Here is a 14,606-nt window from a genome sequence, read left to right on the forward strand (position 1 = left end):
AAACTGAAACAGGGAAAGAGATTCTTCTGCTGTGGACAGATGGAGTAGTAAAACTGGCCATGAGAAAGCACAGCAATATCCATGGCACATCTTCACTCAGTCACCCTAGACTGCAACAAATTTAGCAAGAAGTTAATTTAGCTTATAGTTTGTTTGTTTTTTAATGTTTTGAGTATTTCCTATTAGGCTGGAGTTGATGGAGAAGGTGATTTGGGGTTTATTGCCAAATTTCTTCACAGCTTGATCTTCACTGCCGTAACTGGAGGAGATTGTAAGATGAAGATGGTATTGCAGGAAAAACAGAAATGCAACAAAAGTCTCATATACATGGAAAACAAGAGGAATGGAGGGAAAGGAAGATTTTGAAGGGTTTATGTTTCTGTGAATGGTGGGTTTATGGGGCAGACTGACTCGTGAGGAGGCGTCAGGAACTGTTATCCCATGACAGCGTTCATCACGCTGCTTAAACCTTTACTAACTTGGCTGTTAAACAAGAGTGGCACAGAAGTAAATTAAAAAATGGAAGCGCTGCATAAACTTTGAGGACATAAAACATTTGTTCTAAAGCATTAAAGATTAATCAGAAACAGCTCTGCTGTTTCATGGCTCTGAGGACAGTGAGCCACTTGCTGCCTCCAAGTTGGTGCTTTCCTCATGCTGCCACATCTGCTCTGTGTGTGCCAGGGTGGGAGGCTGGGATAAAACATCCTGACTCTGCCAGCATCCCTGCAAGGCATTTCCAAACATCTAAGGGATGGGCTCAGATCGTCAACATGAAGGATGATCTTGTTTTAGAAGAATGAGGTTAATCAAGGAGGTTCTCAAGACACCTGAGCTCTGATGAGGGTTTCTTATTCTGCTTCCCTTCTGCATCCTTCTGATCAACACTGGTATTTCTTCCATATTACTCCCTCACGCATGCACTGTAAGTAAATCCCAAGTAGAAGACCAGAGGAAAAGTTTTTTCTACCCTTAGAAAGACAAACACACCCAGCAAAGTGTCTTTGTTCTACCTATAAGAGGTTTACCCAAAAAGCTGTGACACCTTCCTATGTTTATAGACATTTTACTAAGGAAAAGCCAAGCATTCCTCAAGTTAAATGAGGGCCCAAGTGGCTTGTGTTGAAGCCTGGAACATCTCAATTTCCTGTGAATTCCCTGTGACTTGGCTGGTGCCATTTTTACTGCAGCTGTTCATTCAATTGAGAGCTCACATCATGAAACATGTCAGGGAGAGAAAGAGCCGATGAGAATTCAGTGAATACAGCTTTTCATTTGAAAAGATCCTCAAACACACACAATTGCTTTCTGTTGCTTAATTTTCAACATTGATAAACATAATTGCATTTATTTATCTAGTCAATACTGAAAACAAGCGATAATTTGTAATATAACAACTTTACATCTCAAAGGAATACAAGCACAACAGTTTCCAGTCCCTTCTAAAGGAGGTGAATGACATGGAGGAGGTTGCATTGCCTGTGTAGGAGAAGCTTACATTATTTTTTTTTCCATGAGGATATATTAATATTGTTGCTATCAACTTGCTTTTGTACATATATAAATGACTTCTGGAAAAGACTTTTAAAAGGCAGCATTTTTCATGTGCCAAATTACACACGCTAAATATCTGATACTGGCAATAGCAAATGCTAATATTTCCTAAGCATGAAAAATGAACTCTCTTTCCCCCACAAGTTCTCAACAGCAACAGTTCTCATTGGAACCAGTGATCAGAGGTTGTTATTATCATTCCATCAAACAATCTGTATCCTTCTAATTAAATAGTAAAGCATCTGAAAATCTGCTCATTATGAGTCTCCATCCTGTTTATTTTGAAACTGGCAAAAAGACTTACAGTTAGTTCACTATACCCTGAATAGGGCTTGTGGTAAAGAAACTGCATTAGTTAAATAATTCTCAACACTGCAATCTTGGATATCCTTCCATGGCTTTGTACTGAGATGCTGGGAGTCTGGTAAGTGGTGTGATGGTTGGTGACTGAAGTAAAAAACTAAAGAAAAAAGCAAGAAAGGGGAAAGAAGAGAATTCACTGGGCAAAAGAGACAAACTGGGGGGGAAAGTGTATTATCCAGACAATGCACTGCAGCACAGAGTCCCTCTAAGAGATTACACCCAGCTCCCACTGAACTTAAGGGATCTCAGGAGAATTCCACTGACCCTATGTTAATCAGCTCCAAAAAGCTGAAAATTCATTCAGAGCTACCAAGGCTCACAAGGGGCTGAGCAGCAGCCTTAGTGATCCTTCCTACCTCTCCTGTATTCTGCTCACTCTCTGCCTTGAATCCCCACTTAATGCCTCAATTGCTTTCTTGGATCATGCTGAGAAGTAATTTTGCCTCTGCTTTCCCCAAAATTTCCTTTTGTAAATCCTCATCTGTCAGTATTTCTCTGTTCATTCATGGCCTTGTCCTTCCCTTTTTCAAATCTGGTCTGTCTGAACCTGCCCCTTGCAGGTTCCCAGGTCACTCTTCTTTTGGAACGTCTTTCCTGTTAGACCTGCCCATCTCTAGGCTGTTCACAAACCTTGCAGAAAAAAGGAAAAATACCCAATGCAGAGCAGATTCACAGTTTGAGGAAAAAAAAAAAACAAACCAGAATTCTGTCTACTCAAAAATTCACTCTTCAAATGTTGTTACAAATCTCAGCCCTCACTAGACCTGCAATATCCCTAATCAGTTCCTTCAAAAGCACTAGAATTTATCTCTTCCTCCTCAAACTTCTGCTCCTATTTACTCCCTGCTTTGCCACTTCCTTAATATCCACTAACTTCACATTTATCAATTTTAGTGTTTAATTTTTGTCAGAAAGATCTTCCCCATCCTTCATGCTACCTATTCACCTTGTTTACTCCTGCAACCACATTTATTTCAATAGAACTTATATTAAATTTCATCTATGTGGAAGAAAACTCTCTTTCTTCTATTTCCCAACTCCTGAAGATTTTGAAGATGTTCATGAGAAATATTTTTCCACCTGGTGTAGTTATAAAATTCCCTCAAAAAAAACCAGTTGTAACACATTGGCATCTGGACAGCATGTCCTAACAGAGCTCAGAATAACACATTGTTCCAGACTGCAATGCAAGATGTTTTCCATTACCATCTGTATGGCAGATTATCTTTGTCAAGTGGGCAGTTTGCCTTATCTCTCTCTCTGAGTGACCACAATCCCTCCTCCCTCTGGAGGGGACATTGCTGATAACAGCTATTGAATGTCCCTGCATGGCTGATAAGAACTACAGCATCCCATTGGGAGATGTGAGCCCAGAGGGAGGAGCCAAGCATTCCTACCTGGATATAATCTGGAGGTTCTGGAACACCAGCACAGCTTCTCCACTGGATTCCCCAGAGGAACAGCAGCTGCCTCTCCTTCCACTGGATTTTCAGAGGAAGACTACACCCTTCTCTACAGGATCCCTGCTCCAGCAGAACCAGCCCTGACACTGCAGGAGGGCTGAGCCACAATTCCAATGGGACTGCTGCCAACAGCCTGACCCACAGGGTGTCAGGCTGGGTTCTGACTCTGGCAGTGTTGTTCTAGTGTACTGCATTGTTTATTTTATCCTTTTATTTTTTTTCCTTTCCCTATTAAAGAATTGTTATTTCCTGCTCTCATATTTTTGCCTGAGAGCCCCTTAATTTAAAATTTAGAGCAGTTCGGAGGTGTTTACATTCTCCATTTCAGGGGAGTCTCCTGCCTTCCTTATCAGACTCATGGTTTTCCAATCCAAGACACACATTATAAAAAATACAGGCTGTGTGCTCAGATGCTGAGAGACATCAGTTCCTGCTACAGCCAACAGGTGCTGAGTGAAATTAATGTTTCTGTGCTGAAGCCATGCAGGAGGAACGAGCTCACCAGCAGCTTGCTTGTCCTTCCTCCCAGGGTGATGATGCTGAGTGATGGTGTGGCAGTGCTTTAGCAGTGCCATGATCTCACTAATGGTGATAATGGAAAGGTCCTGACACTCTCAAACAGCTCTGTTTGGGGAAGCTCTGGCAGGAAAGGGTCAGAAAGAGACTGACAGCAGTTCAAATGTACCATTTAACACATCAAGGTGCAGAACTGTGTGTGCTCCCAGCAGACAGCAACCCCTTCAGGGTTATTAAAACACTTCCTAGAAGCCATTCTGGTCTTTGATATCATTTCTTTATACCCTGTGAGCTCACTGAAGGCTGCACATCCTTGCTGAGCTTGATTTCAGTACCAAAACTCCACCTCCCTCTAAGTGGAAGGATGGTTCTGCTGACCTCTGACAGCAGCACATGAGGACAAATTCTCTCTCACCTTTACAACGGCAATGACACCGAATTAAAAACTGGGATGCAAGTTCCTCTCAGCAGAAGTCTTCTAGAGTGGTAAACGTTCATAATTAAATCAACTTTTTATATCATTGAATAAAAGCAAGTGCTTTTATTCTACTTAATTTATAGGTCTGCAATTTCCCCACAGACTTAGGTCAAACAGTCCCCCACTGTTTCTATTTCATCCAAAACCAGTACATCCCATCCCAAAGGAAAGGTTTTACTGGGTATTACAACACGGAAGCATGAGACAGAGCAAATATTTGGTAAGAATCACTCTTAAAACTCATGGATTTAAATTGCTACCTGTCTGAAATCAGTTCATGGTCTTCATTGTTGAATAAGCAAGATTTTCTGCACATACACAGGTGGGATTTAGTTACTGACAGCCCAGACCTAACACAAGGTAGTAAAAACATATGGGTAACAACATATTCCTCCAAGAGACACCCAAATCCTGGTGCTGGGCTGTGAGCAGCCATGAGAGAATGAGTTAGAGGGGTGGCTTAGGGCCTGGAGAGAGCAAAACGGAACAATTGAAGGCTGGAAGGACAGGAAAGACTCCCTCTTGTTCCTTGCAAGGTTACATTCCTCCCAAAGCTTCATTCATGAATAGGTTAAAGGTGTGCATTTCCTGGAAACCTCAACATTGACATGCACATCCATGTTAATAAACCCAACATCCATAAAATAAACCCAACACCTGCAGTCAATCCCAAAAAAACCTCAGGTTAGCATCAAGCAGGAATGGAATTCTGGAAATGGGGAGGAATTATTTACAACTACAAGACAGAATTTGAAAGCACAGACAGGAGGCTGCAGAGTAAATAGCAAAATAAAAACACATGGGGAAAACTTTCCAAAGATCCCTTTCTCTTTAGACCTTAACAGCTGAGAAATTACTTGGAGCTCATTAACGAGCCACAGACTAATCTATTTACTTGTATGCAAGTGAAAGAGTGGGGAAAAACATATTTGACTCATTCTTAGTAATTTCCCCTGCATAAAATATTTTTGGAGAAAAAAAAATATACAGGCAGCTGAGCCAATTTTTTTTTCTCCCTCTCAGACAAAACTGAATCATGATTCATCATATACACAGATGAATTTTAATTTATTCCTTTAACAAGTTTCTTTTTTGTATTTTCTTGTAAGCAAGAATTAATACACTCAGACACGGGGAAATGTTAATTTTACTGCCTCGCCTTTCAAATTTACAAATGTTGAGTCTAACTCCTGCTGGCACCATTCTGGCCTGCAGGGAGAAGAGACAAATGCCTGACCTATGCACAGAGGGTCTCTGGCCTTTCTGGAGGTCAGCAGTAGCTTCACATCTTCCATCTCCTGAACAGAATTAAAGCATCCTGCCCATCCAGTGTGGGTTATCACCTTCCAGAAGGAAAGCTGCTGGATAATTATCCATTCCTGCTCTAACTCCATGGTGCCACTCACAAAAAGACAAAGGTGACACAGGAAAGCATTTGGCCTGTTAGAATCCCATAAAACTTCACTCAGTTCAGAGCAGCCCAAGTGGAATTTGGCCATCTGGAATTCCTGGATATATCTCCATGCTTGCCTGCTAAATGAGTGATTCACAGAGCAACACTAATGATGATGACCCTTCTGTTCTTCCAGTGAGAGGCTCAGACTCCTCCAGTTCCTGGAACAAAGGAACAAACTCATTTAGGTGTGGGAAGAGTCGCCAATCCCTTATCTGTGCTGCAAGAGGAAAATCAGAGATTCTGCTGTGATTTCTCAGTGAGTGGAGGGTGGTGGAGGATCCATCACATGCAGGGGAGTGATGCCCTGCACACCCTGAATGTAAGAATGAGGGATGAGGGACTCCAGGGGCTCTCCAAAATGCAGTTTGTTGTATCCAAGAGTTCCAGCAGCCCAGGGTGGTGGGTGACAGAGCTGTGCCCACAGCTGTCAGCTCCAGCTAGGCCTGGAGACCCTTTGGTTTTGGTTACAATGCATTAAATACTTTTCTTTGATGAGCATCTCAATACAGTAGAACCAATCTATACCTTAACTTTTATCTATAGCCTATCATAACTCAGCTAGTTTCAGCTAGAAGTTGTTTTTCAGTTTTCTTGCAGTGGAAAATTCTGAGACCTTTTTTCTACTTGCCACATTGGCAGGCTTGTTTGCCTGTGCTCTCTTCCTGCTTGGTAAAAACATCATCTTGTTTGGGGTGGGTTTATCCTTTGCTCTAAGCCATAAAAACCCCTTCTAACTAACACACCTTTTGTGTTCTTGGTTATCCAGTAAAACTGGCTCAGCAATTCTTCTCTTCTATATCAAAACTTGCTTCCAACTCTATTCCTTCATCAGACTCTACATTTAAAAATCTTTCTGCTAAGCATAGATATCTGTGAGACTTTCTTGTCAAACTTCCATCCTTCCCAACACCTGAACAGCTCTGAGCTGGGCTCACTCACTGGGACACAGGATGCTCTCTAAGGCCACACTCAGAACTCACTTGGGCCTGAAAATATAATCTCAAAACACCCACCACTTAGATGGAGGTTTAGATTGGTTCTCAGGAAACATTTCTTCACCAAAAGGGTGGGCAGATTTTGGAACAGGCTGCCCAGAGCAGCAGTAGAATCATCATCCCTGAGAACATTCAAACATATGTCATGGAATGCTTGGGACCATGCTTTAGTGGTGGCCTTGGCAGTGCTGGGGTAAAGGTTGGACTTGATGATCTTAGAGAGCTTTTCCAACCTAAATGACTCCATGGGAGATAAAAATGCACCAATTTCTGTCACAAAACCACCCTTCAACCATAACAGGTCCTGTTGCTCTTTGCAGAAGAAGTTTTGTGGAACCAGAATGCAAAGTGAGGCCATTTGCACTTGCTAGGTAGCCTACAAGTGATGTCATTCTGAATATTATCATTTATTCCAAAACATTTTGCTAATCCATACATTCTTCATACCCACACTTCTGTTTCCTAGACAATGCCCAGCTGGAAAACAGTGGAGCAAGAAACAGCAGAGATATGGAGCACTGAGAGATGCAGATCTATGTTTATACACACATCTACTCCATTTCTTTTGGAAAAATTATTGTTTATTTCTGTGAAAGCAAAGGAGCCCTTGCTCTAAGTGCTACAGAGATGAAACAAGTGAGCAGCCAGGCAGATGGGACCAGAAATTCAGCCTCTATGTGTTGATTATTTATCTGCTAAGCTGGAACAGGAAAACTTCACAAAGTAAACGTGGGATTGAAATCCAACAGGAAAGAATGCAGCTGCACAAATGCACAAGACACGATGCCTTTGCATTCAAATAGAATCATATTTAATACAATTAAAGTAATTACTTCAGTCTAGTCAGCCTTGGTTAAGTCTCCATTGGAGTTAATTAGCAAATGATAGTAAAATACTTTGAACTTTAAATGTTAAATACTTTCATTATTAATATTATTCTTGCAACTGCTGCCAGAGCAGCCTGGTCCCAGCTCTTTGGAATGCTGCAAAGTGGTGACAGGGAGAACAGAGCAGTGCTTTTGCCTGGTTGATTTAAACACATTTCTGTGTTGTGCTAACCAAGCATGTGCCTCAAAAAAGACCCACAAAAGAGCTCAAGTCCTGCTCTCACAGGATCCCAGACTGGCTTGGGTTGGTCTTGTGCCTTCCAGCACTGCCATGCAGAGTGCTGAGTCCTTGCTTGGTAGAACAACTTCACACAAATATCCCCAAAAGGAGAGAAAATAATGACTGAAGGCACAGGGAAGACAAAAGACAATTAAGAAAGGTTAAAAGGACTGGGTCACACTCCTGCAGAATAAAGATTTAACTGCATACTACTATATAGGAGAGGTTACAAGAGAGCAACAACTGATTATTTTCCCTATTCAAAAATGGAAAAAACACAAAAAAAAAAAAAAAGGGTTGAAGCCACAGAAAGGAAAATGAAGGTTTGAGAACCTCTACAATTCAAGCAGTGGAACAAACAGCCCAAAAGCTGCAGAATACTCATCACTGAGGGTATTCAGGCTTAAGTAAACACCCATCTGTTAGAGAATATTTTGTTATAATCACTCCTGCTATTGTGCAAGGAGGTGGAACCAAAGTCCCACTGAAATCTGGGGGTTGGATACCTACGATTCATGTGTTCTGCGATTTTGAAACATTTATTCAGAACAACAAACATCTGGTTCTTAATCCCCCAATTAACACTGTTTCCAGCCCTAAGGAATTAATCACAGAATTCATGGGAAACACTTTATTTGCTGGCAACGGAGTAAAACAAATTGCCTACAAACTTCTACATTGCTAATGGAGCAGTTTAATTGGTTTCTTTTTTTTCTCTTTTTGACATTTTAATTAAAAAAACAAGGACCAGAAAGACATCCCTGGGCAGGGACCTTTGCAGCAGAGAATTACACAGCTCTGGGGACTCGGGCTCTCATTCATGGTACTGACCTCCTTTGAAGAGCACTCTGAGCTCTAGCAGTGAAAAGGACTTTAAAAAGTGCTAGACAGCATCATTAGTATTCAGGAGGACTCAGTTCTGTGGCTTGGTAGAATTCAAAGGGATCTGCTGGTACTTAGGAAAGCCAAAACGTTTTCCAGAGGAAAGGGCTGAGCAGCTGGGGGCTGGCCATGCTTCCAGCACTGCAGGCTGACTCAGTGTCACTGAACCAACCTAATTCCTGCTCCCTTTTTGTTTTCACCACTTCCACAATGCAGAATTTAAACCTATTTCCAGCTATAAAAGTAAGGCAGTGTTTAAAATAGGGTTCCAACATAAAAAAATCTGCATTATTGCCTCCCAGAGCCCTGCTGGCACTCCTGCCACCACTCCCTGTGCTCTGGGTGCTTATTCCATGAATACCTCTTTGTTAGCACCTCTTACACCCTGCAGCTCAGTGGATTTACACCCTGCTTCTCTCAGTTGCTGTGGAGAAATTCAATGGAACGAAAAGTCAACCATCACATGTTCTAGGACTCCAGCTTTAAAGATGTCCCTGCCTGTAGGAGTGGAACATGCTGTTCCTTCAGTTCATCCACCTGGCTTTGCCTCTACATGAATATTAAGTAAACAGCTTCTATTCCCACCAAACAGCTTTTCAAAGAGTAACCAACACAAACATCACAATTCTAGCCAGCAACAGACTCTCAATAATAGCTCCAAAAATCTCACCAGCTTCAGGGGGTCTGTTTGAACACTGCAAATTACTCCAGCTTGGACAGCTCCTGAAAACCTGGGGTTTGTTCCACCAGGCCCTTCTGTACCCATTTGCTGTGGTCCATGATCTTCCACCTACTGATTCTGCCCTTTGTTCTGTGTGAACAGTCCTGTGACATCAACCAGTCCCATCAGGAACTGACTCAATTCCCCTCATGCTCCTTCCAACCTTCTTACACAGTATTTCTTTATCAGCACATTCCCACTTGATGGCTGCTTTACCTTTGCATTTTAACTTCAATAACATTTTCTGCTTTTTTTTTTTTTTTTGTTTCAGGTCTAACCTTTATTAAATTTGCAGCTGCTGGAGTAGATATTTTTATAGATTTTTTTTCATTATACCAGATATCAAGGAAATGGGGAAACCACAAGTATTTGGAGAAACTCTATGGTGATGTCCTGGGGTTGGCATGGGGGATTTTTTGTGCATATGGAATGGTTTGTTTGGGGTTGGGATTTTTTGGGCAGGTTTGTTGCTTTGGCTCTTTTTTAGTCATTCCATTCCAGGCTGTTGTTTGTCTTTTGTTGTTTAGATTGGATATTAGGAAAAACTTCTTTGTTGGAAAGGTTGTCAAGCACTGGAACAGCTGCCCACGGTGGAGTGACCATCCAGGAAACATTCACAAAATGAGGAGATGTGGCACATGTGGCCATAAAACAAAGATGTGGGAGCAGGGTTTGGGGATGGGATAATGGTTGGAGTCAATAACCTCAGGGGCCTTTTCCAGCTCTGGGATTTCTGCTGACCCCTCCATGGTTCCAGGGTATTTCAGATGACAATACACCTCCAATAAGGAGGCCAGGAAGGGTTTACTTTGACATTTGGAGTTAACAAAGCATTGAACTCATCCAGTGCAAGCCATATAAACCTTCCCATTTGTTCCAGATTCTCAACTGCATCAGAACTGTGTCAATTCCTACTCCTTCCCTCTGGAATCAGATAACTCAAAGATTTGCCATGTCTCTCCAGCTTGGTCTTTACCAAGGACACAAAATAAGGACACAACAATGAACCAAAAGCTGAAGAGCCCGACAGACAAAACTGCCATCATTTAAAACACAACAACATCCAGAATCATGAAGCACACTCTTACAGGCAGGACCAAAAACTGCAACCTCCACAATTAACCCTTTGGGGGATGCCACAGCCAAACCAAGTAGGTCTGACACACTTTGAAGCCTCCAATTCTGAGCAATTTCCAATGATAAAATGGTTTAAAACCCACAAGACTTAACCAGCTTTCAGTGCTGGAGGAAGCCCAGCCAGGCTGGTGTCTCCTGAGCTGGTTTTACTGACAAGCACCCAGGAATGGGCTCTGGGCTGTCTGTCAGGGGCTGTGGCAGGGAGCTGTTGCTGTCTCAGCCCCTCATCGTGTCCTTCCAGGCAGCCAGCAATTACAAGTCTCTTATCCCAATAATTACAGGCATAAGAATATGTCTTGAACAACATTATATTCTCTTCTTCCATGTAGTTCGTGCTCTCACAGTGCAATGCACTAACCAGAATGAATATTTCTTTTTTAGGAGTGAAATCAAAGTCTTAACTGGCTGATAAAGTCTTTTGGCCACTGTGTGCCTGAAAGAGACTCGCATTGCTATTTTAGGTGGCAACCAACATGGACAAAATAGGATTTTTAGTGAACTTTAGAGTGTTTTCTTAAATCAAGTTCTTTTTCAATGTAAACAAAACATTTAATGCTAGAGAATTCATTCCCATAATGGTAACTTCCAATGGAAAACAAAACTTGGAAATTATCACCACCGTGAGCTCTGCTAAGAATATTCCAAATGTCACATGGAAGTCTACACTATACTCAGTACATATTAGTAAATTAGAAACTCTGGTAACTCTCACTGCTGGAAATGTTTTTCTTGCATATGAAAATTCTCCTGTCTCAAGTCCCAGCCTAATCAAGCATTAGCTACCACAACTAATTCTCTAGACAAGGAACTTTCTTGTCTTTCTCAAAATTGGAATTTAAAACAATCAGTTGAGAACTAAATGGTAACTGCAGTGTCCAATATTTCCACATATTTTAAGGCTTTACTTCTGGCCTGTCCAACATGAACCTCCCCAGATAACTCTCTCATCCAGAAACATGCCAAAAGCTGGCTGAGCTTTAGAGTTTTATATCCAGAACATTTCCTCTCTGCTAAATGAGAAACAAAATAAGAATAAGAAATGTAAAACAGTTCTTCAAGGATATCCAATGGCAAATGTTGCAAAGAGTCACCTCACATCTATGAATTCTGTTGCCAGAATACTTTGAATACAAAATTAACATTTTATCACAGAGTAAAATCCTGCTCTGCTGTGTGTACCCAGAGCCAGCACACACATCCACAGCAATAACATCTAATTCTCTCCAAGAATTGGATCTCATCAGTGCTGATGAGGCTCCTCACTCACCAGTTGGGACAGCAGGATCCATTGTTGGCTTTTCCCAGGTGTTGATCTGCTCCCAGGTAAATCCATTGGTTCCCAAGGCGACACTATAACCACAGTTGCTGTAGTGCTCATCAAATGAACAGCCACCTACAACCAAGAAAAATGGAAACATTTCTCAGTTAATTTTCTCTCTCTCTTTGTGGTAAGCCATTTACTTAGGTATTTTGTATCCAAGCTTACACAGGAAATAAAAATAAAACTAATTTCCTAAACATTATTTTTCATGCAGCTCCAAGGATGATGTCCAAAAAATATCTTTGTAATTTCCATGTTTTATATCCACTGGAAGTCCTTGTTTTCTTCCATCCACACTACTTCTTCTAAGATCAGTCCCCTTTATTTCAACCTGTTGTTTTCAAGGACAATTCTACAGGATACCCCCATGCAGGAATATTTGCATGAACCTTCAAGAAAGATATTTTTTTTAAAAATCAGGAAAAGGAAGGAGGAATGCAAATGACAAACAAGCACAGCAGCACTGTTCCTACAGCAAGACCTCACTTGTTTTTGCTTTTAAGCCTTGATTATATTTAACCTGGCTTTAACCATCTCCTAAATGTAACACCACAAATTTCTGTGTAGCCCATGAACACACAAAGCTTCCTCAAGATCTTTCAAATCAATACTTTTGAGCATGGCCCTGTAGTTTCTGAATAGGAGAATGAGAAGCAGCAGATGTCAACTGGCATTCACACCTTCCAGAGTGCTGACTGAAAGATCTTTACTGCAATTCCTGAAATACTTGGAAGATGTTAACTCTCATAAATGCATTGGCAGCTGTCTGAACACCTGTGAATCAAGGGAAATTCAGGAACTGTGGAATGAAATGTTGTATTCCAGTGCAGATCTTTGAAACTTGGGTCACACAGAGGAACAGAATGTTTATTTCCTGGGATATTCCTACACTGGTGTCCCTTATGATGTCACGCACTCTTCACCTCCACCCAATCCAGCCTGACAAAGTATTTCACTACTGGATCCACTGGATCAGGGAAACCCAGTTTAGACTTGAATCATGCCCAAGGTGTGTTCATAAAGATTTGGTTTCCTCTTAGGAAAGAAAGGATCACTGTTCTCTGCAGATCCCACTCCACCTGGAAGAACTGGAACTGGGCACAGGTAACACACCAGGGCTGCACAGTGCCCAGGGCAACGTCCCCTGCTCTGCCAGCCAAGCACCAATGGCTCCTGATGATGCCTCAGGTTTAGTTTTTATATTTTTCAGATTCTGTGCTGCTTTAGTGTCTGGGTCTGGGATTCATATTATGGGATGGTGAGCTCTGTGCACAGAGCAGGGAGACAAAACAATTCCTGCTCCAGCTGGGCACCAAGGACAAATGATCCAAATCTCAGCCCAAGAGCACAAACACCGTGGGCTGGAGAGAGAAAAACAAGCAGGGTGGGACTGCCTGGGCTAAAGCTGGAATGGGACAATGAACTGCAAGGTGCAAATGGAGCAGAACTGATCACAGTGACAGACCCCGTGCCTGGTTGTGCATTTTGGGGGCATTTTGGTTCATCTTGGGTGCAGCCCTGGCTGGGCTCTTGTGCTGCCCAAGGTGGAGCCATTGAGGCCTTTTGATAAATCCCTGCTTTATTCTTTATCTCTGTCCAGCCTCTGTTCTAGGGCAGCCTTCACAGGGCAGCACTGACACCAACCAGAGCTGTATGGACAGAGATATTCCTGACTCCTCCCTCCTTCCCACAGCTGCACTCACACAATAAACACCTGGTTCATCACTGACCTGTGTCCTCTGCAATAAAGGGTTACACAGCACTGAAGACATTAAGGCCTTCTTTAATTTTCAACCATATTACCCAAGCCCAAACTTCCTCTCAGTTCCTATGGAACTCCTCACAAATTACAAAATATATCTCATGTCATTAATAGTTCTCAATCCCTTACACTGTTAAATGATTCTCTGTGCACTCCAACTGCAATTGATTTAAGTGGTTCTACACAACCTCACCAAACATTTCTAGTCAAGTAAATTCTAGGAAGGTTTGTTGGATAGAGCACCTGACACCACAAAATACTCTGCTGCTGAAAAAAGTTCAAAGAGATAAAGCTTGCCCTAAAAAATTAAAACTTGTATATATTACATATTTTCATCAGTGAATAGATTTTATGACCCTTGAAAACATGCCTGTTTGAGTAGCTTCTGCAAATATTTCTGAGTTGTCATGATTTTATAATATTTAAATAACCCTTGTCTTTAATTTATCTCATTTGTGAAGCCTTCCCAGCTGTCAAAACAAATAGGATTACACCTGTGTAACTGTCTTTTTTTTTTAAATTAATTTAGGTGAAAAAGTTCAAAATTAAAATATTGAACAGGCTAAATAAAAAAAAATAAAAAAATCTAAGGGAAGATCCAGGCAGCCTGGACTGTGTGGGAGTGAGCAGTGAAAGTAATTTTTATCCCAGCGAGCAGAACGAAAAGCAAAATCCAATCCTGTGCTCTCAGCCTGCATGGAGCATTCTCATTTTGATGGATTCCCTTTAATTCAGACACAAACCATCCCCACCCTCCTGCTCAGCACTCAGGGATGGGGATATATGGGAGCTGTTCCTTTGGAGGAATTGTAAACACATCCTCTGCTCCAGCCCAACTCCTGTACACAGAG

At 41.7% G+C, this 14,606-nt stretch overlaps 1 protein-coding gene across 5 annotated transcripts in view; it reads right to left on the bottom strand.

Annotated features, from left to right (window-relative positions):
- The window catches only part of PTPRT (protein tyrosine phosphatase receptor type T), a 482,418-nt gene that overhangs the window by 342,223 nt on the left and 125,589 nt on the right, over positions 1–14,606 (bottom strand). For all 5 annotated transcript variants that reach the window (XM_064730049.1, XM_064730046.1, XM_064730048.1 and 2 more), the window contains exon 2: positions 11,940–12,065. In XM_064730049.1, coding sequence (XP_064586119.1) covers positions 11,940–12,065 — 126 coding nt within the window. The remainder of the gene's footprint in view (positions 1–11,939; positions 12,066–14,606) is intronic.

This window comes from Zonotrichia leucophrys, chromosome 20, assembly GCF_028769735.1.
Source record: "Zonotrichia leucophrys gambelii isolate GWCS_2022_RI chromosome 20, RI_Zleu_2.0, whole genome shotgun sequence".
Taxonomy (NCBI): Eukaryota; Metazoa; Chordata; class Aves; order Passeriformes; family Passerellidae; genus Zonotrichia; species Zonotrichia leucophrys.